A 27395-nucleotide genomic window follows, 5' to 3' on the forward strand; every position below is an offset into this window, starting at 1 on the left:
ACATGGAGAAATGACGTCATGCACGCATGCCACATCCTGGCTCCATCCATCCATCCGTCCACCTCGAGCATCAGCTGCACAAGACGTGCATTTTGACTGAATTTGTGTATGCGTTCAAGTCCACGTAAGTATCTTGAAATATTTAACGCCCCATTTGGAATTGACGTGTTCACTGAAAGGTTTGACAAATTAAATTCCCACACACATATCCCGGGTGTAAGTGATATATGACAAGATCAACGATAAAGAAAGTAACATCAAACAAACAAAAGCCAGCGTGCAGTAACATTCTTTCACTATCTTGTTTTAATTTACTTGACTTGAGCTGAATTCCGTATTAACAACAATTCTTTGTTCGGATTTACCCCTCATTAAAATTAATTATGCGCAAAATCAACGTTACAAATGCAAATGCATTAAATGTCTGGATTTTGGTCATTTCAGCTCTCAACTGTGTCCCTACTTAAAATTGTCACCCCCTTCAAGTGACCACGCTTCCGTTGTAAGGTCCGTGGGCGACATCTTGTGGGAGAATTCACGAATTGCTCATTTATTTATTTATAAAATGATGTGCCCTTTGCCCTGTACTTATGGTAATGTGTTTTTCCAGCATAAAGCCTCTGGTGTACAAGAGTGACTTCGACACAAAGTAAAATAGGACACTATCTACAGATAATATACAGATAATATAAACCATCGAGCAACATTTTTTCACAAACTTGAATTTTATTTTATTTTTGGTCAAAACAAAGCCTCACTTTAGGATAGTTTTTTTTGTATTCATTTAATTTAAACAGTTGACATCAGGGAACAAACTTTTCAATTCAGCCCAAGAGTTGTCTTAAGTTTTCGATGTGTCTTATGTCTGTGTGTATATATGTGTGTGTGTGTGTAAGTGCATGTGTGTTTGCACATGCACTTACACAATGCAGAATATGCATACAAAAATAGATGTTTTAGCTGAGGTAGTCTGTGTTTGGTTTTATGCTTATTCCTCTGCAAACAGCGCTCTCTGTAGGATTGGCTTTGTCAAGAACTGGGAGGAGGAGGGTTGCCCACAGGGGTTGCTTGTACAAAAAGAAGTCATGCTGCAAAACAAAAAAAAAGGGGGCGAAATGCTGATGAAGTGTGTTAATACATAATATCTGGGACACATTAAAATAGAGTGAATAAAAATATTAGACTTCACCAAATAGTTCAGGAACACACATCTAATATATATTTTGCTGAAGAGGGAAATTAGATTCTTTGTTGTTGTTTTTTTTAACACACATTTTTCCTTACCTTAAAATAGCACATGAGCTAAAAGTTGGTTTTTAAACGTGCTTGCAGCAAAACTTTACAGGTTTAGCCTTTAGCTCCCCCCCCCCCCCCATATCTGCATACTGGCTTTAAATAACAATGGGAAAAAAAAAATAACTTTCAACCGTGGAAAACTAGGGCAGAGTCCTGCTGATTTTTCCTGAGCGCTGCTCAACTTCATAGTAAAATGACAAGAGCAGAAAAAAAAAGACAAAGCAAAGGCCTGGCCTGGACCACATCACTCCGAGACCTTGTCGCAGGTAACTCGTGCGCTCGGTATCCCTCTAGACACAAACGCAGCGTCCCCGCGGGGCAGGCGGCGAAGAGCACCGCCATGGTTTCATCCGCACATGTATACGGAGGCCCGACGCGTACGTGCAAGTTTCTGGCTCTTCGCATAAATAAAACAACACGCAAACAACCGTGAATCATAAAGACCTAACGAGGTGTTACAATCTGTGCAATCTTTGGTGCCAGTAAACATTTCCGAGATAATTATTCACAGCGCAGCGAACGATGTTCAACGCTTCACCGTTTCACGGGGAACATGGGCTGTTTAGATTCGAAATAGACGGTTCACACGAGTTCTGGTCGAGCCACAAACGCGAAGCCGACTTACACTGGAGGAGTCCCTGCAACTGGTCCTTGCAGAATCTTTCCAGCTCTTTTTCTTTTCTTTTCTTTTGTTTTTTTTTTTTTTTTACTGTGATTGCTACCACCCATGGCTAGAAATTTGCTCAATGAGGCTGCAGTGAGAGTGATTTAGTTGCGCCTACCCCCTCTCCATTGAATTCAATTGCCGTGCATATAAATTATAGATGGTGCCTTAATTAATCTTGCCTCATTTAAACCATAAGAAGCTGTCTGTCTGTCTGTGGGCTCCTTCACTGCGTAACATCTGACTCCACACCGCGCACCGTACATCCTAATTGTTGTGTACACGGAACCCACTACAGGTTCACTGTTGTTGCTGTGACTTGCATGCAATGCTGGCGTGTGTGTTTGTGTGTGTGTGTGTGTGTGTGTGTGTGTGTGTGTGTGTGTGTGTACGTGCGTGCGTGCGCGCGTGCTCGCTCGCTTCATCAGGTGTAAGGAGAGGTGTTGACTTTATTCCGAGCCTCCAGTAACACCACTGACTCTGATAGTTCCCCGTCCTCGTGGGAATTCATTATAAGACAGCTAGAGGCTGCTTGTGGATGGTTACTGTGCTGCCCGTATGTTAACTTGTCGCTATCGCACAAGGCAAACATGTGGTGCAGCTGCTTTCTCTGGCTGTGGGCAACCTGGAGAGATTGATTGGTGAGCCTTCTGTTTTATCCCAGGATCAGGGCCACATTCAGTAGACACGCTGCCTCCGGAGAAGCAGCCATTTTCCCCAGAAAATATGGCTCATTACCAGCGCAGACAAAATGAAGGTATATTGACTTTTTAACATCGCGCAACACACCTATTCCTGAGCCGCTTAAGAGCAAGCATTTGGCCACCCTGGAAACCTCCACTCCACTTTATTCTCCTGTAGCTCAACACAAATAAACAGCGCTGATTCTTTTCCTCTCGTTGTTCTTTTACCCCCTCATTGCGCTCTTTGGAGATCAAACACACTTACCGTCCTCATCCAGGCCAGTTTGAATGTACACACATGCGTCTAAACACACACACACGCACACACACACACACACACACACACACACATACACAGAATCTCTCCCTTCCCCCTACATTCGGTTCATCAGACAGTTTTTTTTTTCCTTCTTTTTTTTTTTTGTTAACACAAACCAATGGTCAGTGGATGTGTCTGCTCTGCTCAGGGGCATAAGAGCTGCCCAGACCCTCAGTCTTTAACTCTCTCTATTGCCCTTACACACACACACACACACACACGCGCACGCACACGCACACACACACACACACACACACACACACACACACACACACACACACACACACACGCGCGCGCACACACACACAAAGCAAAAAGACAAACACAATCAATTATTCAAGACTCTTGTTTTTTGGCCCCCGTATTTTTGTTTTGTTTTGTTTTTTTCTCCTCTCTTATTATTTTCTCTTCTGTTGTTTCTATAGCATCCTCTGGCAAGCCAGCAGCCAGGAGGCCCAATGAGTGAGATATGAGGCCTGATGACTTGAGGTCTGTGTACGTCTTTGTAATTTAGATGGCACAGTATAATTTGCATGCGGAGCCTCCAACATTGTCTCATTGTCTGAGGGAGATTATCCTTGCGGCTCTCCGCACGCCGAGGGCTTGTGAAAGACCTGGCTTGGAAGACAAACCTTTGTCTCCGTGTTTATTTCCCCTATGACTGGAACTTTTTTTTTCGCCCCCCTGATTTTTTTTTATTTTTTTATTTTTTTAATTCCCCCCCTCTGCGCGGTCATTACGTGTATTTAAAGCTCACATCCACGCACACGAGCGACCAACATAAACAAGAGGGGGTTCCTTTTACTTTTTTTTTTTCTCTCCCTAATTTCTTGCACAACCACTTGAGCCTCTTTCGCTACACGCGAACGATCACAGAGTCCGTCGCAGCCCTCACATGCGGCGACCGTCGCTCGTCAGTGTGCAAATGCGTGCACTAGATGGCACTATGGCACTTGTGATGCGGTGGCAGCGGCTGATTTCCATTTTGGGAGGCAGAGCGTGTGCGCCGCTGACACAAGTGATGATCACAAACTGCTCGTTTTCCCCGAGCTGATGTTCTTACTAGCATAAAGAACTCGGCTCACATTTATTCATTAACTCTTCCTTTTCTTTCTTACTTCCTTTCTTTCTCTCTCTCTCAAAAAAAAGAAATAAGAGGAAAAACTCGCAGCACAATGCTGAGATAATTGGATGTGAAATGTAGCTGAAAGCACTCAGCTGGAGTGATGTGGGACACACACATAAGTTTTCTTTAGTCGAGACCACTCCAACACGGCAGATTAATGTGCACATCTCTCTCTATATATATTTATATATATATGGCTGAAATGAAATTTAAACAAGAGACCTCCGCCCAAATCAGTGAACATGGAGTGGGATCACACGGAGGCGTTATATTAGATGTGAATCCTCGCAGTGATGGATGCCTGTGTAACAGATCATATTGTAAATAAGGTGGGTTAAATTGCACTCGTACCCCCCCACACACCGCACCCCGTACCCCCTCCCTCTCTGGGGTGGGGAAGTGAAGTGGGGGTGGCAGCGAGTGCTGCAGACTCTTCCTCTAATAACACAAGACAATGAGAATCCGGCTCATAACATAGGCCTCCACTATATACACCAAGTATTGGGGGTGGGTGGAGGTGGTGGTGGTGGTTGGTGGAGGTGGTGGGGTGGCTTAGCAGCTAATAAAGTGGCAAGTCTTCAAATCCATGTCAGAAGAGCAGAGCGCCACGGGGACCTTTCATAACACTTGTATGTGCAGGTTCAACTGCAGTGTAAAGGTTACACAGCGGCATTGCACTGATCTAACCTGATGAGTTGCCTTAAGCCCCGCAAAGTCCGCGGCTGTGTTTCTTATTTAGTGAATAATTCTCTCACGCCTGCTTTGACAAAAAAAAAGAGAGAGTGGAAAAACTGGGCGGCTGCGCGTGACAAATGACTGAGACCTGGTTTGAAATGTCCCCTTCTTTCGAAAAAACCCCAGTAAAGTCAAAGTAAAAGTAAGACAGAAGAGAAAATGAAATCTCTGTTCAGTGTGATTTCAGCACGAGTGTGTTTCCCGGTCTCAGGAGCTCCTTCTGCCTCGTGTTTTCCTCCCAAGCAGCGTGATTTCAATTTTATCTTTCCTTCAAAATGAGCAAAATAAATAAACAAATAAATAAATGGAATAAAAAAAAAAAGGCACAACACACATCAATTTTGTTAATTGAATCGGGCTGCCCTTTGAGTTCACAAAACACAGCCTGGGTAATTAGTCCTGATTGCCTGGCTTGTGTGTTTCATAAATGGTCTCTCTCGCTTTTTCCTCCAGTGAACCTGTCCTTCACTCCGGCGCAGACACTCCTCCAGCATTTCCACCCACTTTGTTTGTGACTCTTTGATCCGCACTATTCCAGTTAAAGTTACACCCATGTGCTGCAAGTTGAAACTTTCAGCATTGTTGCTCAGGGGAACCTTATACCCGTGGCGCCTTCTGCTTTTGTCCTTCCCTTTAGCAACAGAACTCTCCTATGGTCCCAGACAAAAGACTACTCACGACACCATTTTATGATCTCTGTGATGATACCGTTTCCTTCTCCTGCCTCGCATGTTCCCCCGGTCTGCTCGTCTAATGCAAAATGTTAATGTCAAAAAAAACATCATTAAGGGCCCTCCCCCGGGAGGACTGTTGATTTGGAGGACTGGATGATGAAATACAGGGAGGCTTTTTTAAACTGTAAACAAGGAGACAATTTCTGGGGGAGCTTCCACTTACCCAGGAAATGCACGGGAAACGCGTAAACAGACGCATTTGAGTTGATAAGGAAATTTTAATTTTTTTCTTAAAGTGAATTAATTAGGACGGCAATCCAAACTACACTTGTCGTGCTTTTTTCCCCCCCTTCCATATCCTGATTGTGTTTTGTGCAGGCAAAAATAAAATTGCACGTGTGTTTAGTGCATGTCCTGAGATTGCACGTGTATGTTGAGCCTAATTAACACAGCCCCGGTCTAACAAAAAAAAAAAAAAAGCAAAGAAAAGAAAATTTGTTTTTCTGCAACAGCGACATTAGCCGGCGTTGGAGGCACCGGGAGACAGACCGACAGACAGGCGGCGGCGGTATATTAAAACGCAGCCTAAAGTGCCACCATGTCTCGCCTCCTCCAGTCTGTCTAAATACTATGTGAGTGAAACATTCATGGTACACTAGATCAGTTCAATATTTAATTTCTCAACAAAGACTACACGATGGAACAGATGCTCAAACTTTGTGTGTTTCTCATGAGAGCTAAACTCACTTTGGTGGAAGCTGTTGAGCACACTGTGGCTGTTGACAAGCTGGCTGTTCGGGGGCTCTTCACCTATGCACTAAATGTACTGTCAAAAATAAATAGGAACGGAGGGTTGGAGGGGTGGGTGGGTGGGTGAACAAAAACAAAACAGAGTGCACGTCGTGAGTCAGTGCCGCTCAAAAGCGCAGCTCCGATGCATCGGTTGTTTACATCCAGGGGCGACGAGCGCGCCCAATGTGCGCGAGCCACATTAGCGATGCGCCGCGGCCTGGCCTTTGCCTCCGTGTCACACTTCAAGTGAAAATTTGACTTGGCATGTTTACATAGGATTTCTTCATCTCCCTTTTAAGCCCCCCACCCCACCCCCCCCATGGGCGAGCTGAAGGTGAGGGGGAACTAAGATTATTATCCCCCCCTCGTTTCTCCGAGGAGCTTTTCTTTATGCACACCCTCACAGATGTCGACATTTGGTTAGGCAGTGTACATAGAAGCCGCAGATTATCGGGCGCTTCAGGAAGTCTGTTTGGTTAAAGTTAGGAGCGGTTACCACCACCACACTCCTAATTTACCCCCGTGTTTTGTCACCTGGGGACCCCCTTCCGCCCCCCCCACCCCACCCCACCGGTGCTGAGTCATACATCTGCGTTATGGGGCGTTGCGCGGCGGAGATGCAGGTGATTGACTACCGCCGGCTGTCCACCCAGAGCCCCCGACTGCAGCGAAGTTCACATCAATAGGCCTCCACGTGTGCGGAGACCCAGTCTGGGGAAGAGTAACAGATGGCGTACTATATGTCATAATGCAGTCAAATCCGACAGGAATTGACAATTGAAAATCCCACCCCGGAGTTTGCCTCTTTTTAGCTGGAGCATAATCTTCTCAGGATTTCAATTGCAAAGTCAAGAGAATTGCCTCGCACACAGGGACTAGTTATCTGGGGCAAGCGCCGGTCTAAGGTTGACAATGCAAAGGCTATGTTTATGTGCATCACACTTGCTATACTGAATGTTTCCCAGAGTGCGAGAACATCCCTCCCCTGAATTCTATTCCTCTTCCCACGTCCCAGCGCTGCCGTGGAAAGTAGGCCAAGTGAGCACCAGGGCGTTGCTTTTTTAAGATGATCAGTTTGTCAGTGTGTTTTTTTGTGCGTGTGTGCGCGCGCGCGCCCGTGCTCAGGACAGCTATTCATGTGGCTTGACTCTGTAGAACAAAGACCACCATTATACAATTTGCAGCACTTCCAAAAAAGCGAGGAGGGCGGGGGCGGGGGGGTGGAAGAGAGAGACACAAAAAAAAAACGGGGAGAGGTTGGAAAAATAGGGACAGGACAAGTGTGGATGAAACAAAGACAAAAATCTGGCTTGTACTCTAATTCATTTACTACCTCTTTCCACCTCTTTGTTGCAGCAAAAAGGTCCCCTGTCGCTGACACTCCTCTGCAGGATCACACTGTACCCAGGGCCTGCACGCCGTGCTTTATTTTTAGCCGTTTTGCGTGTGCGCCGTTTTTGCCGCTCTTCACCTTGACTCCCTCCGTCTTGACATCGTAATTAACATTTTCTCTCCCCTCGCTCCCTCTCGGAGGTTCGATATCGAGTTCGAGCATCTCTGGGAGAGAGGAAAAAAAAAAAAAAAAAAAAAAAAATCAGAATTCAGCCACAGAGGCGGCTGAACGAGTGGCGGGGGACACCTTGCTGCTTCCAAGCCCACATCCCATCTGCATCCCCCCCGGCCCAAAAAAACCCCCGACTCCGCCGGACCGTGGCGACGCCTGTGTGCAACATGTAGAAAACACACACGAGCGTCGGCGATTGCGCTGGCGATGGCGAGGCCCCCTAGAGTTGCTTCGTCGCGGAGGTCAGCGGGAGAGTCAAAGGTCTCCCGAGTTCTCGCGGCCTTGGCGCAACGAGAACGAGGTTAAAGCTGAGGCCGCCGCTTTTTTTTTCTTTTTTGCAATATTAGCTCATATCATATTTACTGATGAGATTGTTAAATGACTTTTCAGCCGTTACATTACATTTTCTGCCCCCCCCCCCCCACCTCCCCAGCCACTACCACCACGCCCGAAATTTTTTTGAGTGTCAGTTTGCTATTAGGGCGCCTATATTAAAACTTAATGGGTTCCGACTTAAGGCTGAATGGTCACATTTACCTCACGTCCATCAACGCCAGAGCCTGAGACGAGGTGCTGCGAGTTTTTTAACTAAAGACTTTTTAGATGGCGCCACAAAGCAGTGATGGACAAGTAGAAGGGGGGATGTGGGGGGAGGGGATGGGAGCGCCAAGGTACGCCGGGATATTTGGCCATGTGTATTTTGGTCTGAATTTCCAGGGGATATTTTAGATGTTAATAGCCCTGAAGTGGTCTCGGTTTCTTATTTAATTTCTCTCGCCTTCTTTAAATGTAATTCGCCCACAGACTGCGCCGCAAGGCTCTAAACCGCGCACCAAAACTCTCTCATCATTTCCACAGCAGAATGGAAATGCAAATCGTGCGCGCACGGGCAATGCCCTTGACAGAACTCACCAGCGCGCACAATTAACATGGAAGCACTCTGACAGGAGTTAGTGACGAAATGTGAGGTCACAGCAGCTGCGTGTCGGGCAGCATTGTTGGATTTTTATAGCGCACAGGGCAATAGTTTAGAAAATAAAAGTTGAAAATTTGGCCTAAGAACAATAATAATAACAATAATAATAATAATAATAATAATAATAATAATAATAATAATAATAATAATAATAATGCATTTTTCATTTGATTATATCTAGAACTGTGCAATATTTTTCATTTAATTTAAATAAAAGTCATTTCTGCGAGCAAATTTCAAAGAATACTGGACCACAATTTCTTTGGTTTTATTGCAGTATATTATTTTTCCCGCGTATAAATAATTATCTGGCCGCTCCTCGGGCTGTTTGTGAGCGTATGTTGGGTGTGTTAGGCAGTAATGGATAAACCATTGTTCAGATTTATCTGTCTTGTCACCGCAGAGCACAGCTGCCTCGTATCGGCGCAATGATCTCAAGTGTAACCAACGAGGGGCGCTGTCCGTCTATCAGCTCTAACTACTTGACACGGGGAACCCACATGATTGATCTCGTCACTCTCCGACATGTATGATTTCTTTCTCTCTTTTTTTTTTGTCTCGTTTTAATTAAAAACAACGCTTTTGTCACGATGAGAAATACGGGTGTTTAAATGCGTCACAAGGGGTTGCTTTCGCGCTCATAAATAATTGGCTTAAAACAATAAGGTCCAAAGCGATTTGCTAATGCAATTAATAATAATAAAAAAAAAACCACACAATTTTTATTTTTAATGGCAATTTTTTAAATGTCCATTGTAAAAAAAAAAAAAAAAAAAAAGAAGTGACGTGATTTTTAAGTTGGAAAAAAAAAATCTATAATTAATAAAACTAGACGCACAAACAGGAAAAAGTAATTAAGAAAAAATGAATCTCAGCAACATGCATTAAATATCACCGGTGTGAATAAAAAAGTGTGAGGGCTTTAAATGTTTTTTGCTCGACTTGCTGTAAACAATGACTGCCTATTTCTTCCATATGGCGCGGGGACTGACGCGTTTAACTGTAGGCGTATTTCGATTAATATTTAATCGGGATAAAAAGGGAATCTCCTTAAAACAAGCCCGGTGATTAAAATAAAAGAGAAGAAGCTCGGTGGGTAGCTCGCCTTAATAAGATTCTTAATAAGATTTCTCTTTCTTCTCCTTCCTCCTGTTTTTCTTTTGGTTGATGCGGGCGATCGATCCATTATAGGGGGGTGGGGGGGCGGAAACAATGCAGGTGAGCGTCGTGAAAGTGTGTCGTCCCAATAAAGTGCGTGGACGGTCGGACAGCTGGGCAGCGGCCGGCTGATTGACTTTGCCCCTGACATCTGGGAGGCCCCCGCCGGCCCCTGGCACGCGCACGGGCTGATGTCGCCATTTACATGCAAATTTAAGGAGATCACGAGGGCCGCGCGCCCCGTAAATTCGCACACACACACACACACACACACACACACACACACACACACACACACACACACACAAAGAGAGAAGACGTCACCCCCCCTCCTCGATACGGGACGGGAGGTCTTTGGAAGTCACTTTTTTTTTTTGGGGGGGGGGGGGGGGGGTCCTCTCTCTCTCTCTCTCTCTCTCTCTCTCTCTCTCTCACTCTCTCTCTCCTGTGTCAGCGCCACCCCCTCACGCAAATCGTGCGGGGGTCTCCTCTATTCACGCATTGTTGTCCACTGAATAGCGAGGGATGAGGTTAGGGGTGGTGGTGGTGGTGGTGGGGGGGGGGTTAAAGAGAGATACCAGAATCACGCGTGTCATCAACCGGTCATTTCAACGCGTGCTTGCCTTGCAGGCCCCTCGCACTCTGTTCGCGCTGCAACATAGACGTTATTTTTTTCCCCCCTCAAAGCGCAGGAAATTGTGCGCAAATGCGAGAGTTGAATTCGGCGCAAACTTTTTCTTTTTGCAACCCTAAAAACAAATAAGGTGGGGGGGGGGGGGGTGAGGGTGAGGGTGTGTGGGGGGGTTACGGATGATCAGCCACCCCCACCACATCCCCTCTACCACCCAACCTCCACCCCACCCCCCCTTTTTATTTTGATGCTAACATTTCACCTAATGATGGAGAGCGCATTTTCCACGCTGTAAGCCCCACCACGCAGATGATCCCGCAGAATGAGCTGAGACGGATTCAGGCTTTTCGAGCCTCAGTGTGTAGCAGCAGCAGCGGCAGCAGCAGCAGCAGCAGCGGCAGCAGCAGCAGCAGCAGCGGCGGCGGCGGCAGCAGCAGCAGCAGCAGCAGCAGCAGCTGACTCCCCCCTCTCTCCACGTCCAGATGGCTCCTGCACACAGATTTGCATTCATTTTCCTCTAATATCTTCTGAAATAGCGAGGGGGCAGCTGCATTTGTTGTCAAATACGGTTTAAAACTACCCCCCTTCTTTTCAGGGGCGGCATCTTTACCTACGTGACGGCTGCGGAGATCCATTTTCCCTCTCCAGTCAACAGTATCAGATCTAAGAGGATTTGTCTCAAAGTCTCCTAATTTGATAATCAGATTTAAATCGCCCCGGTGCGTGTAATCAGGGGTTAAGTTCTAATAAGCGAGACTCGAAACTGTAGGAAGAAAGGGAGCAGGGAAGGGTTGTGGGCATAAAAGATATTTGCAATCTCGGTAGAGCAGACAAAACATTTGCAACACGCGTCTCGGTTTGTTGCATCAGAAGAGAGGGGAGATTTTTTTTTCTCCCTTCTTCCCATCATGCCCTCTTTGAGCATTTCCTGTTATTTTTTATAATTTACTTGGACTATAAATTAAAACTGGGATGTTTCTCCTTAAATAATATTAATAATAAAGATGGAAAAAAAACATGAAAATGAACCCACACTCTCATTTTGTGACTGGGCAATTTGGCAATGGATCGTGCAGAGGTGAAAGCAACAGCTTATAATTCACTTATCTTTGGCAGCAGCTATTAACCCTCAGCACCAGCTAGATAGATTGCTCAGGATATAGCACACATCTCTCTTCCTCGCGCCCTCCCCTTCGCTCCCTCCATCCTCTCCTCCTTTTCACCACTAATGAACCGAATTGCTTGCTTGCCCCGCTCGGACAGAGTGGCACACCAAGGCAGTTGGGGCTCTTTATAGAAAAAAAAAAGAAAAAAAAAAGAAGGAGATATTGATTGAGATGTTACTGATTATTGCAGATTTATATATATTTTTTTTTGCATGACGTGCATGAAATAAAGAAGACAGGGGACCAAGGATTTTCCTGAAGTTTGTTTTAATGTCAAAAGGCACTGATTTTTCTTTTCCGTGCACAGGGGTCAGAAGAAGTGACTTTATCTTCTGGCAAAAGGCTGAGTGGTGTGATGGATTTTTTTTTTCCCTCTACGTTAATAAAACTGTTGCTAAGAAACACTGCCTGATGAAACTTAAAATGGATAAATATTAATGATATTTATGACGCTCTTGACAGGCATCAAAAACAACTAAAGAGCAATAAAACGATCTTGAAAAATCCCAATCGATAAAATCGTAATAAATTATAAATTATTGAATATGAACGTCGTGCTATTTTAGAATTAGCCCACATAATCACACGAGGTAGCATGCAACACATGGTGGGTACAAATAAAATGATCACAATATTAATAATAAAAAGAAACATGATGTGCTAATATTGAAAATCTGACTTATTGCCGGCATTTGAGAAGCTGCCTACCGATAAATTAGCGCACTGCAACCTCATCAGGTGCGTGTGGCATAATGATAACAATAATAATAACAACAACAATAATGACAAACTTCATCGAACAAATATGCCAAAAGCAGTTTTTTTTTAATCCACGAAATTAATCGCGGAAATTGCTAGCATTACGCCGGCTTAACACGCAAAAATAATAACAAGCAATGAATTCTACATTATAATTATTATTATTTTTTTCTTCTTCTCTTCCTCAATTATGTGTGATGGTTACACCCGGTTGATTTTTTTTTTTTCTCTCTCTCTCTCTCTTCTTTCCATATCATTAACAAAAAAAAAAAAAAAAAAAAAAATCAAACTCACCACATACAGAGGGGGGGCCTATAAGCGAGAGGAAAAAGTGGAAGCGAGTGAGTGTTTCTCAGCCTTGCCGCACTTACAGGGGGGCTGCAGCCGCGCGCGCACTGGAAGGCTCCGCCGCCTCTCGACAGGAACAGCCAGCCACTCCGTATATGGTCAAAACCCCGCCCCCGACCGCGTCACTCTCTGACAGCGCCTCTCCCGTGGGTTTAGAGTTTTGGCTCCCGGGAAAGATTTCAGTCCTCGGGGAAAGAGGGCTTAGTTTTGCATGTTCCCATCCATCGTGCGCGACGCGAAAAGGGCCCCCTTATCCACCTCTCCTGTGTACGAGGAACAACCTCCACTGGTGATCAGCCTTCGCCCGTGTTTGTCTTGCAGGAGAAGCAGCGGCAGCACCTTTTTTCCAAGGAGTGGGGTTTCGGCTGGGGCTTTTTTTTTTCTCTCCTCCTCTCGATACAGCGAAGAAGAAGAAGAAGTCCTGAAGGTTTTGGATGCGGGTGCTTCAGGGATGTGGGCACTTTGAGAGCAGCATCACCCACAAACACAAACAACTGCCATCGATTTTTCTGTGAATAGCACAAAAAAAAAAAAAAAAAAAAAACGAGAGAGGAAAGAAACGAGGGAGAGAAAGAGAGAGAAAAAAAAACAAAGAGGAACAATAGCAACACACACATAGAAAAAAATTTCTTGTCTATTGAACAATTCACTTTTTTTCTCCCCCCAGTCTGTGGATACCGCTCTAACTAAGTACAGCACTTTGAGAATTGTTCACATCGGACGGACTGAAGAGGGAGGCAAGACCTGTGGACCGGGTTTTCCCTCGCAAGTGTGACTCGGCTCTTCGCTGCTTATCCCCCGCGATAAAAAAAAAAAAAAGAAAGAAAGAAAGAAAGAAAGAAGAGAAAGCAACCCTGAAGGATAAACGCGCTCTGGACGTTTATTTTTTTCCGCTAATTTTCGCAGGAGGCTCTTCCATCATTACTCTTATTTTTTCCCCCTTCTTCTTCTTCTTCTTCTTCTTCTACTTCTTCTTCTTCTTGCACCGTCTTTTTGGCGCACATTCGTGTGTGTGTGTGTGTGAGAGAGAGAAAAGAACAGCGTCCTAAATGTTTGGGATTCAGGAAACTATACCGCGGGGCGGGACGACGATGAAGGAGGAACCGCTGGGTGGACTGAACTCGGTCCGCTCCTGGATGCACACAGCTGGGGTGGTGGACGCGAACACGGCCGCCCAAAGGTACGCTTTTGCCAAGAAAAAAAAAAACAACAACCCCGCATGTGAATTTTTTGGTTTTGTTTTTCCCCCCCTTCACGCATTTTCCCTTTCCCCTCATCATATCGACCCCCTTTCAATCCCCTGAATGCTCCGTATCAATTACGGCGCTACCAATAAATGCCCCCCCTTCGGCTCTTCTTTTTTCTCTCTCTCCCCCCCCCACCCCATTCGTTCTTTCATTACATCAGATTAGCCATTATATTGTGACAAATCAAGAAATCTCTCCGCGCGCTCCGAGCGAGCGGCGCTTGCCGCATCTCGCGAAAGAAGAGGGGGGGAAAAAAAAACACCCACCGCCAAACGTGTTTCCATCAGCTTCTCCTCCATCATCTTAGCATCCTCACACACGCGCGCAACACAACGCGACGCAACGCAGCACAGGCACAAAACAAACAAATACACACACAGGGCAAAGCAAAGCATATATCTATCTATCTATCTATCTATTCATCCATCTATCTATCCACCCCTCCATCCCATCCACCCCTCCGGTGTCCGGGCGCTTAACCGACATGGTCTCCTGTTTTCTCCCCGCAGCGGTGTCGGCTTGGCACGGGCACATTATGAAAAGCAGCCACCCTCCAACCTCAGAAAATCCAATTTTTTCCATTTCGTCCTGGCGCTGTATGACAGACAGGGTCAGCCCGTGGAGATCGAAAGGACAGCTTTTGTGGACTTTGTGGAGAAGGAAAAAGTAAGCGGCGTTTACTCCCCTTGTCTTTACTAAAAAAGGATAAAAACAACACGTCAAAAAAATATAAAAATCGGTCCGTGTTTTGGAAACGGTCCTGTGTGACTCGGCCGAGTGGTTGTCACGTGTTACATTGATTTTCTTTATTTTATTTTATTTTTAAAAAGAAAAGAATGGCAACGTGTCTGCACTCACACACTGTGTGTAGACCCAAAGCCGGTTTGTCTGTTTTTATTTATACTTTGACTATAAATATTTGTCGCCAGCGCGCGTGTACACACACACTTACACGTACACACACATACACAAACACGTGCTGGTCGGTGTTGTTGTTGACGCTTGATATTCACAAAAAAATGTTTCTCCCCCCCTTTGCAGGAACCAACCAGTGAAAAAACTAACAATGGGATTCATTACAAACTACAGTTATTGTACAGCAACGGTGAGTTCAAGCGTCCAAACACGTGCAAATACATCACACACACCATTGCATCTCTTGCGCATGACACCAAAGCCTTCATAATATTTGTTAGTGATAATAACACACGCATCGTGATATTTGCCTGAATAAAATTAAGATTCCTCTTATTGACATTTGCTCAACTTTTCTGGAAATATTTTGGATTTGAAAAAATAGAATTGCAACTGCTCCAAGATTTACAACTGCTCTCCTTCTCCTTCTTCTTCTCATTCACTCCCCAGGCGTCAGAACAGAACAGGATCTTTACATTCGGTTAATCGATTCCATGACGAAGCAGGTAAGCTGCTGATTACACGTGCTTGTGCAACTCTTCCTCGTCGCCACCGTGTGAACAACAAAAAAATAATAATATAGTAATGCGGCGAAAACCGTGATCCATGAGATGCAAAAGGAAATTACACACACACACACGCAAGAAAATTGCATGAAAATCTGCTCGCAAAATAATAAACAATACGCAGCTGCGTAGCAACAAACTGAAAATAAAAATTAAATTACGGCGGTAACCGGAGCAGGCAGCCTTCAAGTGCCGATGTTTACGTCCGGCCATATCATATTTCAAGAACCCTAAAGTCAATTTTAAGTCTGTCTGAGTTGGGGGCTTCTTTCGCAGGTTCAATTTGTCCAGCATTAAAATTTAAACACGCCGTCTGCTCCAAAATGATGGAGTAGGACGCTTCCACCGCTCGCACCGAGTCAGAGGTTGATCCCCCCCCCCCCCACCCCCTCTTCAAAACAACGCGCCATTTATTATAATTCCAAATAAAAATATTTTGAAACTGTGGCGCCTCTCCGTCATGCGGCACGTCGAGGTTGGATCATAACTCACACCGGCACGCAAAAAAAAAAAACAAAAGAAACAAAACACCGTATTATGACCCTGCATCGCTTCAAGCCAACGCAAACATTTGCAATTGTATTTATAATTGTGCAAATTAAATCAGGCGCAGTTGTTGCGATCTCCGTCTCTCTCTCTCTCTCTCTCTCTCTCTCCACTGCTCCCTCCCCATGTTCTTGCTATTAAAGAGCGGCTCCGGGGCTGCAGGATAGAGCCGTGCAAGCCCCGGACCGCCGGTCACAGACACACATTCCTGCGCGAATGATCCGAGTCAATGGCGCAGAACAAGCAATTTATGGATTTGTGTTTCTACAGCTGCAAATAGCCACATAAATCAAACCAATATAGATAATCACCCGGTTCCCGAGACCAAAAAAAAAAAAAAAAGTAGAGTGAGGGGAGGGTGGGGGAGAGAAGAAATAAAAAATACATTATGTCAAGTAGGGCAGCTTTTTTTTTCATTATTTAAGTGATGCGACCTGGTTCAAATATGTCAATTTTCTATTTAAAAGGCGCTCTTGAACGCGAGGTAGAAAATAAAATATTAGAATATATATATATATATATTTTAAAATTACGTGACGGGAAAGGGAAAAAAAAGATTTTCTTAAGAAATAAAGCGCTGTTTATTTATTCAGCCTATATATTTTCTTCTGTTTTGCGTGCGTGCCTGTGATTCCTCGACTTATTTTGTAAATAATGTGATGTTTTGCCAGCTCTTCCAGCCGGTGGCGGCTTCGCGTATACGAGGGAGTTAAAAAAAAAAAAAAAGTGTCTCTCCTTAGGAAAAAAAAACAGGGGGAAGGAGGAAGGAGGGAGGGATCGAGGGAGGGAGAGAAGAGCGGCAGAACTGATAGCTCCACGCCATCTGTTTCAGCCAATGCTCAAAAATTACTCAACCGTACCGCCAGACACCGCTTTTTATCCACAGAAAGATCATTGTTAGCGGCTCAAAATAAACAACAGATTGCCCATTAACACTTTCCCCCAAATATCCCCAGATTATAAGCATATTGATGACACTTCTATTGGATCTCTCCTTATGAAAATCCTCTCTGTTTCTCCCCTTTCTGTCTGTCTGTCTGTCTGCCTGTGCCACAGGATATTAGCTAGATTAATAATAATAATAATAATAATAATAATAATAATAATAATAATAATAATAATAATAATGATAATAATGATAATATATATATATTTTTAAAAAGCACAATGTGGTGTTATTATTTTTTATTCTAATTGCAATAATTTTCAAATTGTATTTTTTGAATTCCCTGGTTGGATTTGAAATATAGCTGCTGCAGTCATTTTTTTGTAATTATTTATTATAGGGGGATAATTTATTTCCAGCACAGCTCATATAATTACTACTAGTGTGTATTGTAGTGCTCAACCCTGCCATGTTATGTTACTAAACTGTTTCCACACATTTATATAAATGTATATACATGTATATGCATGTCAAACTTCCACATCATTGCATTTACTTATACCCTGATTAATTTAATTTTAATATTTTGAAAATAAAAAAAGCAAATCTGTTTATTTACAAACTCTGGTGGATTTCTAATATTATTTTGGCAGAAATAACTGTGGTTTGACTCTATTTTGTGTTTTTCCTCTAATTCTTTTATAAAAGGCCATCATTTACGAGGGCCAGGACAAGAACCCAGAGATGTGCAGAGTTCTTCTCACTCATGAAATTATGTGCAGGTAAGCGCTTCTTCCACCCCCCACCCCCCTTCCTCCTCCTCCTCCTCTGGTTGTTGATAGTTTGTTTGGTGCGGATCAAAAGTGCCCCCCCCCCCCGCCCCCACCCACCACCACTACCACCACCACCAGCAGCAGCAGCAAACTTTCAATAAGTTTTGACACTCTTGACGTGATGCAGCAACCCAGACTGTCCTGTGCTACTCCAGTAACCACCGGGAGACTCTGAGAGAGAGAGAGAGAGGGAGAGAGAAGGAGAGAGAGAGCGAGCGAGAGAGAGAGAGCTGCTGTCATTTTCAACTTTGATAGGATGTGATTCCACAGTGCTTTGATAGCAGTGTGAATATGACAGCGCAAATGAACCCACTGTCGTCCTCACTGAGTGCTAGTCTCCAACAAACACTGCCATTAATTTGCAGTTTATCTCACCCTTTTTTAAAAAAAAAAATACATATACTCTCCCAGCTAATTGACGCAGACACAATAGGTTTCCTGCTATGTATATACGCTGCACGCTACGTATCACTTCCTCTCTCTCCCTCCCCGCCGCCACACACTCTTCCTTTATGCCACAGAGTCAGTTCTCGCTTGATCCCACCTGTCAACAATGATCAGCGAGCCTTTTAGCGTCATTTAACCACATAAATCTCAACCTCTCATATTGCACTGCTATTCAGCGGTGTCATTGATACCAAAAGGAAAAAACGCCTTTTGTTGTTATTGTTGAGCTCAGCATGAGCTTTGTGAACATTGAATTCGGATACTGTCGGTTAACCTCCCCTTTGTTGCACCGGTGCATTGTTGAAGTTGCTGCTGCTGCTGCTGCTGCTGCTGCTGCTGCTGCCTCCGCTGCCTGCTTGCCTGTGAGGAAGTGCAGCAGGGAGATCTGAGAGAGAGAGAGTGTGTGTATGCGTGTGTGCGTGTGTGAGTGTGTGTGTGTCGTGCGAGTGTGTATGGGGGAGATTTGTCTTTTTCCATGCATAAACTCATCACTCACGCTCAATTTATACACGCATCCATCACTTATTTGTGACACTCTGAATATGCTCGAGCTCGAGAGGTGATATTTTATTTCCCCCCCCCCTCCCTTTGGTTTCGCCGGAGTGGGGAGCTTTGTCAGGAAGAGCGATGAAAAACGGCCTCGACCGCGAGCCTCCTAATCACACCTCTGAAATTTAAACAGGAGACTTTTCACGGCGATAATAATTCCGACCGTCTCCTGTAAATACTGTCTTTTACATTTTTCAACGCGGCGCTTTACGACGCCCTCCATCTTCCCCCGTGCCCTCGCGCTCTGCGGGAGCCCGAGCCGTAAAGCACAACCTCATCACCGGCGCTCGCGAGCCCATGCAAATCAGACATATTTAAATAACGCGCAGTTGACTGACAGCAGCCTCGCGCGGAAACCGCTCCTTCCTCCGACGTTTTCCCGCCATATGGCACAAATCAATCTTTGCTTCTCTCGCGCCTTTCTTTTTCTTTCTTTTTTTTTTGTTTCCCCCTTCTCCCTCCCCGTCCACGCTTCCGTTGCGATCGGAAGCCGGGGGGACGGATGATGTATTTGTTTATTTTCCCGCCGCCGCACTTTTGATTCAAGTCCCAATCAAAGAGGCAACCTGAGCTATAGGCTCGGGGAGGAGACGGGCCTGAAAACATGTGGCGGAAGATAGATTAGTGCTTTTGAGGCCATAATTGATAAATGCCCCGCAGAAATATCGGTTGAGGGTGGCACCTTGCATCTCCCTCAGAAATAGCAGCTTGGCAATTAGAGGTAAACAAAAGCTGAAGCTGTGAAAAAGTGACTCCCCTGCCTCCTGGCCCGCTCCCCACTCCACTCCTCCGCCCTCCCCCCCCCCCCCCGCCCGCACCCCCACTCCCTTCCAACACTACGCCAAAACAACACAACATGTTGTTTTCGCCGTTTTTATCAGCCATCAGCATCAATTGAACGGATAGATGGAGCAGAGGAAAATCGCCCCGCCATATTTTACCCCCTCCCCGGTATCACACCGCTCCGAATTCCAGCTCAATAAATGTGTCACTTCCTACCCCCCTTCCTTGCCCCCCCCCCCGACCCACTGTGTATTATTTATATATTTCCTTGCTCCTAAACACGCGTGTTTGTGCCCCTGCAGCCGATGCTGTGACAAGAAAAGCTGCGGGAACAGGAACGAGACTCCATCAGACCCTGTGATCATTGACAGGTAAGGGTTGTTTTTTTTTTTCCCACCTCTGCCGCCGCCGCCGCGTTTGTGAACGGGCGGGAACGAGTAAGTGAATGAGTGAGCGACTGGGCCACTAAATGGACGAGTTTGCCGAGAGCTCTGGCGGACGCACGGGGGCCAGTTTGGGAACAAATGAGCTACCTCTCTTTCTATCTCCTGACCTCACCCGCACGCACGCACGCACACACACACACACACACACACACACACATGCAACCCCCCCACACCCCCGGTGTTCCAGACGGCCCAGTTGGGCTGCCTGTGGCGTCCCTCCGCGGACCCTACGGTGGTGGGAAACTGTGGGGTGATTTCCATGCGTGCGAGCGGCTGCGAGCCGTCGTTCCCAGGTAGCTGCTGCGCCGAGGGGGCGGTCACCACCACCTGGATGGGGTTTGTTCAATCACAGGTGGCTCAATCACCAGAGGATCATGCTGGGAATACGCCTAATTAGCTTAGGCAACTTTCGCGTCTATTTGGCCGGCTCCCCCCCCCCCCTCCCACCACCCCCCACTCTTTGTGTTGTTTTTTTTTTTTTCTCTTTACAACGCTGATTCCGTCAATAGTTGCCCCCCCCCTCCCCCGCCGCCCCCCCCCCCCCACTCACCATCGACTGTTTCCGCCTCTCGACCGCTGAGCTGTAGCTGCCGTTAAAGTTTCGTTTCAGTGGGGATAAACGTTTTACGTCTGCTGTTTTGTGCCCCCCCCCCCACCCCTCTTTACCCCCCACCCCCACCCCACCCCCCTCGGGGGCCGTCGGCATTGGCCGCATTTATATTCCTTTCATCACTTTTTTTTGTTGTTGTTAAAGTGGGGAGAATAAATGGCCTTCTCCCAGGCATTGACATTTTGCTCACACTGTGAAACTATACGTCCTCGTCGATCTGAATATGTTTAGGTGGCTGAGTGTGTGTGTGCACGCGCGTGCGTGCACGCCGGGATATAGGGGTGAGGCAGGGGGTGAGGCGCCCGGGCGTCGATCTCAATGTAACTCTCGCCACGTAGTAGTGGGAGACAGCAATGCTAATGTTTGACTAGCCGGAATCACTGTTTGCTTAGCGGAGAATGCCTGGTATCTGACAGAGGGGACAACTCTCTTATTAGTAATCAAATAGGGCTGAGCAGTTGTTGCTGCCACTCCACTCCGGCGGCTTCTCATGCATCAGGAAGTAGGGAGCCGGCTGCCCTGGGAGCCTGGATGGATTACCCCAGCTACTGGTGTCTGAAGTCAAAGCGGCGCAGACACACGCGGAGACGAAGGACGCAGCGGGAACACGCGCACCGACAGGCATCAGCGTGCACTTAAACTGCCGCTTGTGTTGTGTGTTGTCGAGGTTTTGTTTTTCCCCTGCTTCTTTCGCCCTACATGCTTTTGGCAGCCCGAGCGCGACGCCAACCAAAACATTTTCGGTTAAGTGACAGGAGCTTGTTGCTGCGTGCCGAGCGCCTCACTTATTAGCATTTGTTTATGGGGTTTTCTTTTTTTGGATGTGGAGCAGAAGTTCAGATATCCGCTTTTCGGCATCATTTCCGGCGCTTTTATATATTCTCACGCCGGCCTTTTTTCTCACGCCGTCGCGTAACGTAAGCGCAACAAGCAAAAAAAGTCAGAATTTAAAAAGTCAAGGCAAAAGGGCGCGCGGGTGGGGGAGGAGAGGGGGGGAAAGAGAGGGAGGCGGATGGATATTGTAAGCTCAACCGGCTCGGGGAGGGCTCGGATTTTCATTGTGACGAGCCTGAATAGGAGTAAAGTATCGCTTTCCCTGCACAATGAGCGGCTCTGTTGAAACACAAAAGCATATGTTCCTCATTAGACCCTCCCATTGTCTCCATGTCGTAACTATGAGCCTGTCAGCTCGGCCCTAACAGACCCCGCACAGGTTTCCCAGTGACTGAGGGGTGCCTGTGAAAGGTTGCAGGGTTTAAGCAAGAGTTACGGACGTGACCGGAGCGCAAACCGCGATTCTTGGCTCGCCACGTCGCGTTATTTACTGCCGTCACTCCGCCGTTCCCCGCCGTACATGTGGGTAAGCTTTTAGTCAGAGCTCCCCATGTTTTACAGCCTTCACTTTTTTTTTTTTTTTTTTTTTGGGTGGAGGGGTTGGAGGTGGTGGTGGTGGTGGTGGTGGTGGGGCGGGGGGGGGGGTCTACATCTTGTCATTTCCTCATGCACATCATTACAGGCACCTGTGCTGCGGTCGCTGCTGGCAGAAACCGATTATTTCCAATTGAGTAGAACATACTTGAGTGACATAAACCTAGAGGAGAGGTTTTGATTGTTGAATCAGGCATGTCTCATCCGTCTAGGGTTACGCCGCGAGAATAGAAAAAAAAAAAAAAGAAAAAGGAGAGGAAGAAGGAGGGAGAAAAGAAAAGAAAACCCCGGCGAGCGCTGCCACATTTCCGAGAGAAACAGTAGCGCGGCCGAAAAAACCTTAAGAAACAGATTTGGAGTGAATCATTGATGGCGTTCAGTCGCTGTAACATTTTCCCAGATGGTAAGAGGGGAGAGCGCACACAGCTAGCTGGCATCTAGCGAGACATTAACTGGCGTTCCCATGGATCTGGCATATCCAACGGAGTTTGGGAAACTTATCATTCCAAATGTGTCCTAATTTCCTGCGGTCAAGCCAGACATCTGTTTACCCTATTTTCTTCTCAGAGTTTTGATACAGATTTTCAGTCATATTTTTATAGGAGGAAGGATTCTCTTAAAAAAAAAAAAGAAGAAAAAAAAAGAAGTAGTTGGTTAGATATAGGCCCAACAGCTGTCACAAAGTTTCAGCACTGCTTGGTCTTTAAATATTTCAGCGCTTACATTTGATGCCCCTGCATTATTCAAAGCCCCTTTCTGGATGAAGAAAAGCCACTATTTTAGTTACATTTGGGCAAGTTTAGGAGTTGCGACACAAATCTCGGTATGTTTTGGGAGAGTTAGCGCACTCCCCCCCCCCACCCGCTTGAGTCTATTCTCTCGAAACAAAAAAAGAAAATATCAATGGCAATGTGACGCCCGCGTTAAATAAAAGCAACGATGGCTTGATGGAGTGGCTAATTACCGCTGCCATCACCGCGTCACTTTTCCGCCGATCGGCGGTAATCATCGCTTCCCCCCTTTTCAAAAATCCAGCCGCGCTACAGATGTCACATTTATAAGTTAATGGTGCCTTAAAGTAAGCGGGGGTGTACGATTATTCAGTCGGTAATTTGAGTCTGTAGAATTATGGTGATGAGTTACCCGCTATCTGATTAGACGGTTCCCCCATTTACAGTGCGCGTAGTGTATAGCCAAACATAACTCAATTTGCGATGACTCTCCTGGCCTGGTATCCGTCTTCGCTCCCTCGCATATTGACTTTGTCTCCTCTTGTGTGAAAGATTAGAAACGCTGTTCCGGCTTCCACATGGATTTTGTAATAAGACGGCACATGTTGTTGAGAGGGGAGAGAAAATGACTCATTCCGTGCGTCCGGCTGTGGGGGTCAAAGGTCGGCTTCTCACGCCGACAGGCCGCAGCAAAAAAAAAGAAATTTGCCCAGGACGAGGACCGACATCATGAAGCGGACACTGAATGCAATTTATATATTTATATGATATCGACGTAAATATCAATTTCCAATTGCACGTGTGTTGCCCCAGTCCATCGCCGAGCTCCGGTTCTGCAGCCTTTTTGGACCAGATCTAAACATGTCAGCTCTATTTATTCCAGCGGCTACGCCGCTCCCTTTCACTTCCTGTCACAAAGGTCAGAGAGCACTGACCTCTGGAGTGCAGCCCACCCCCTTTGAATAATTCATGACATTGACTTGTTTTTTTTCCTCTCCCTTATTTCCCCCCCCCTTCCTCCCCTCTTGTCTGTTGTTTCTTTCTTCCTTTTTTTTTCTGGTCAGCACACATGGTTGTGCTGTGGGAGGCTTTTATTCATTTAGCTCATTTATAAAGGCCTCAGCGCACCTGTTCGTCTGTTAATGCAATTAAATTTTGGCCTAATGTAAATTTTGCTTAGCTCTCCGTTATGTCCCTCATTAGCGCGCCGGTATTTTCCAAATGACTTTGCGTTATCGTTCATTTGCCGAACACCTACGAGGTCATTTCCCACAGTGCACTTGACTTGTTGTCAAGTTGTTTACCGGGGGAACAAAAGGCGGGCGGTCTTCGAGCGTCTCGCGCGCGGCTCCCCCGGCCTTCCCAGAAACAAATCGGAAAATTTGTGCGCTCCCATCTGGTTTTTGCAAAAGCGTGATTACCTCCAAAAGCTGAACAAATGCCAGTATTTATAAGGTCAGCCCTTTATGTGGAAATGTGATGTAAATGAGAATCAGCGAAAGGGGACATTAAACAAAATTAAATTCATTGTCTCCTTTAATGTCATTTACATTTTTGGCTAAGCCCTGGACTGTCAAAGAGGATTTCTAAAACCATTTTAATTGCACATCAGCGGTGCAAAGGAGGGTGTGTGCGCGCGCGTGTGCGTCACTCCGGCGCGCGTGTGTGTGTGTGTGTTTTTGCCGGCGAGCGGCTGTCTTGATAACCTGCGAGGGGAAGTGTGTGTTTATGAAGTACCTAAATGACGTGTTTTCGCTGCATCTGCGGCGGGGCAATTAAGATGGCACTCGGCGGGTAGTGTTAATCTCGCGCTGCCGCTTCCATCATCCGCGGCGAGAACGAGGCGGCGGATGGGGTCGCCGCTGTTGTGATTGAGAGTTGATTGCTGCAGGTGTTCTTCCTGGAATTTGTCACATCTCGCCCGGGACCCCCACGTGCTCCGGGCTCGCGGCGAGGAAACGCTCACTTTCTGGCATTGCGGCGCGCGCACGCACAAAAAAAACAAACAAAAAACACCACCTGCGCTAAAAACCGTCTTCATTTGTGGTTTAACAATGTGTACGTGTAAATATTTCAGCGCTCCGACTTGTGACGGGGGCAGGCGCGAGGGTTTATTTTCACCTGCGCCCGGGAAACGGCAGTGGAATAAAAAAAAAAAAAAAAAAAAAAAGAGGGAAAGAAGGAAAAGGAGCAAAAAGCCGGCCACCCCTGGCTAAGCCTACGTGACGTTTGAGTGAAGCCTGTCTCCTCCCGAGCCAGAGTGGGAAGAACAGGAAGCGTTGAGAGTAAAAGCTGTACTTGGCAGCTCGGCTTTGGCTTGCACTTGCCGAAAAATGAAACCCAGACCCTCTCCGCAGCGCACTGAGAGCCAGGACCTCCTTCCCAGAGCTCCGGCATCCAGGATTGGGTAATACTGTTCACTAAGCAAAACATTACCTCAAATTATTCTCGCCCTGTTTTTCTACCCCCCCCCACCCCCTCCCCTCCTCCCCCCTCCACCACCTCCCCTCTCCCCTCCCCGTGTCAGTTGTTTTTTTTCATATCGCAGTTTGTAAATGTCAAGGCACGTACAAGGAGAGACGCGCGCTATAAATGATATATTTTTTTTTCTCCCCCAAATTATGCTCACATGTTTGGGTTCACATGAGTGGCGGCTGAACGTAACTGCGGTGCCTCGGCGCTCCCGTGGGAGACCCACCTCACTGGGGTAGGATTCCCCAGTGGCATCAGCTAATGGCAAGACTTGACAACAGCAGAGAAGCCGGGGGTGTTGTGTTTTACTAGCGCTGAGCAGGGGTGATGACTTTAACATGTGTGCGGAGTGGGGGGGAAGAACGGGGATGTTTGTGTGTGCGTGCGTGCGTGCGCTCGTGCGCTCGTGGGCGCGCCGCGCTAAGGAGAGGAGAGAGGAGAGAGGGAGAGAGAGAGAGAGAGAGAGAGAGAGAGAGAGAGAGAGAGAGAGAGAGAGGTGTGCGGCACGAGGAGGGAGCGGCGCGGGCCAACAGAGCGACGGATTCGGCTCCAGCTTGACGGCAGTGAAAGACGAAACATGGTTCCACATGTGTTGAGAAAGAGCAGTCCATCTGTCCATGGAGACAACCCCCCCCCCACCCCTCCGCCCCTTCCCTCCCCCTCCGCCCGCCCCCGCCTCACCTCCCTCCCCTCCCCCGCTCTCCCCTCCCCTCTCCTCTCCTTCCCTCTCTTCCTCTCCTGCTCCCCCCGGTTCACTGCTGACAGAAACAAGGCCAGAGCCAGGGTGATGGGATGAATGCTGGGCCAAGAGCAACACTGGACCTTGTACACACACACACACACACACACACACACGCACACACACACACGCATGCATGCACACACAAGCATGCATGCGCACACGCACGCAAACGCACAAGCACACAAAACTCGGGGAGGAAAATAAGAGGAGGTTATCAAAGTCTGTTCCCGGTGTGTGTGTGTGTGTGTGTGTGTGTGTGTGTGTGTGCGTTGTTAAAGTTTACTATCTTCCGATGCGTTCACTGACTCGCTCTGGCACCGCACTGATGTGATTTAAATCCAGCTGCGGCGCGACGTAAGTGATTTATTTTGATATTATGAGAGAAAACAGCCCCGCTTTAAGATTTATTCACTTTTCCCCGACGCGCCGCCGCAACGAGCCACCGCAGAGGAAGGGGAGAAAAAAAGAAGAAGAAGAAGAAGAAAAAAAAAAAAGAAGCCCCGTTGCATTATTAAAATTAAATCTGAAGTGAATAAAACATGCCACTCTTTCTCAAATATGTAGCAGCGCTCCTTTATAATTAAACTTTGTAGCTGTTTTGAAGATGCTGTTTGGTTCCTTAAAGCATTAATGACGACGTGGCTTCATCAAACGCGATTCTGCGAATCCCATCTAGGTCACTCACGACCACCGCTTTCATTTTCCTCCTTCTTTCTCCCCCAGAACCACTTGTGAAAAAAGGGGGTTCCTCTCCTCCTCCTCCACCACCTCCTCCTCCTCCTCCTCCTCCTCCTCGCTCTCGCTCCCCATTCAATCCTTATTAGGTTTCGCCTAATTGTCAAACAAACTGTTGGGTCAACCTCAGTCGTCGCTGGCCGTAAAACAGCACATTAGACCCCGGCGAGGGATATATGTGGTATTTCATCGGAGACGGAGTAATGCTGGGGTTTTATGGTTAAGTACCAGTTCACGCCCACGCCATTTGTTTCGCATTAGACTGGAGGTTTTGTAAATCAGATCAATATGTTTCGCCGAGATGCGATTCCTTGGGCCCCGGGATCTCCCGAGTCGTTCCTTCCTCAAGTATTTTTCTTCGGGGACCGGCTGTCGATGCGCACTCCTCCTCCTCCTCCTCCTCCTCCTCCTCCCATCCGCACTCCGGCCCCTCCCCCCTACCTTCTTTCCCTCTCTCCCTCCCTCCCTCCCTCCTTGTCCACCTCCATCCATTTCCATTTTCTGAATGTGGCAATTTGTAGTGTGACACGGCCAAGATTAGGACGGGAAGCAGTCTGAAGATTTCATC

At 46.7% G+C, this 27395-nt stretch overlaps 1 protein-coding gene across 8 annotated transcripts in view; it reads left to right on the plus strand.

Moving 5' to 3' along the window:
• Window positions 1-13399: 13399 nt before the first annotated feature.
• LOC142896542 (transcription factor COE3) overlaps window positions 13400-27395 on the plus strand; it is a 77159-nt gene continuing 63163 nt past the window's right edge. For all 8 annotated transcript variants that reach the window (XM_076038247.1, XM_076038252.1, XM_076038248.1 and 5 more), the window contains exons 1-6: window positions 13400-14071; window positions 14648-14804; window positions 15180-15243; window positions 15504-15559; window positions 17760-17833; window positions 19966-20034. In XM_076038247.1, the coding sequence (XP_075894362.1) occupies window positions 13941-14071; window positions 14648-14804; window positions 15180-15243; window positions 15504-15559; window positions 17760-17833; window positions 19966-20034 (551 nt within the window). In that variant the 5' untranslated portion in view covers window positions 13400-13940. The remainder of the gene's footprint in view (window positions 14072-14647; window positions 14805-15179; window positions 15244-15503; window positions 15560-17759; window positions 17834-19965; window positions 20035-27395) is intronic.

This window comes from Nelusetta ayraudi, unplaced genomic scaffold, assembly GCF_046127955.1.
Source record: "Nelusetta ayraudi isolate G7.1 ecotype Tasmania unplaced genomic scaffold, CSIRO-AGI_Nayr_v1 ptg000056l, whole genome shotgun sequence".
Classification (NCBI taxonomy): domain Eukaryota; kingdom Metazoa; phylum Chordata; class Actinopteri; order Tetraodontiformes; family Monacanthidae; genus Nelusetta; species Nelusetta ayraudi.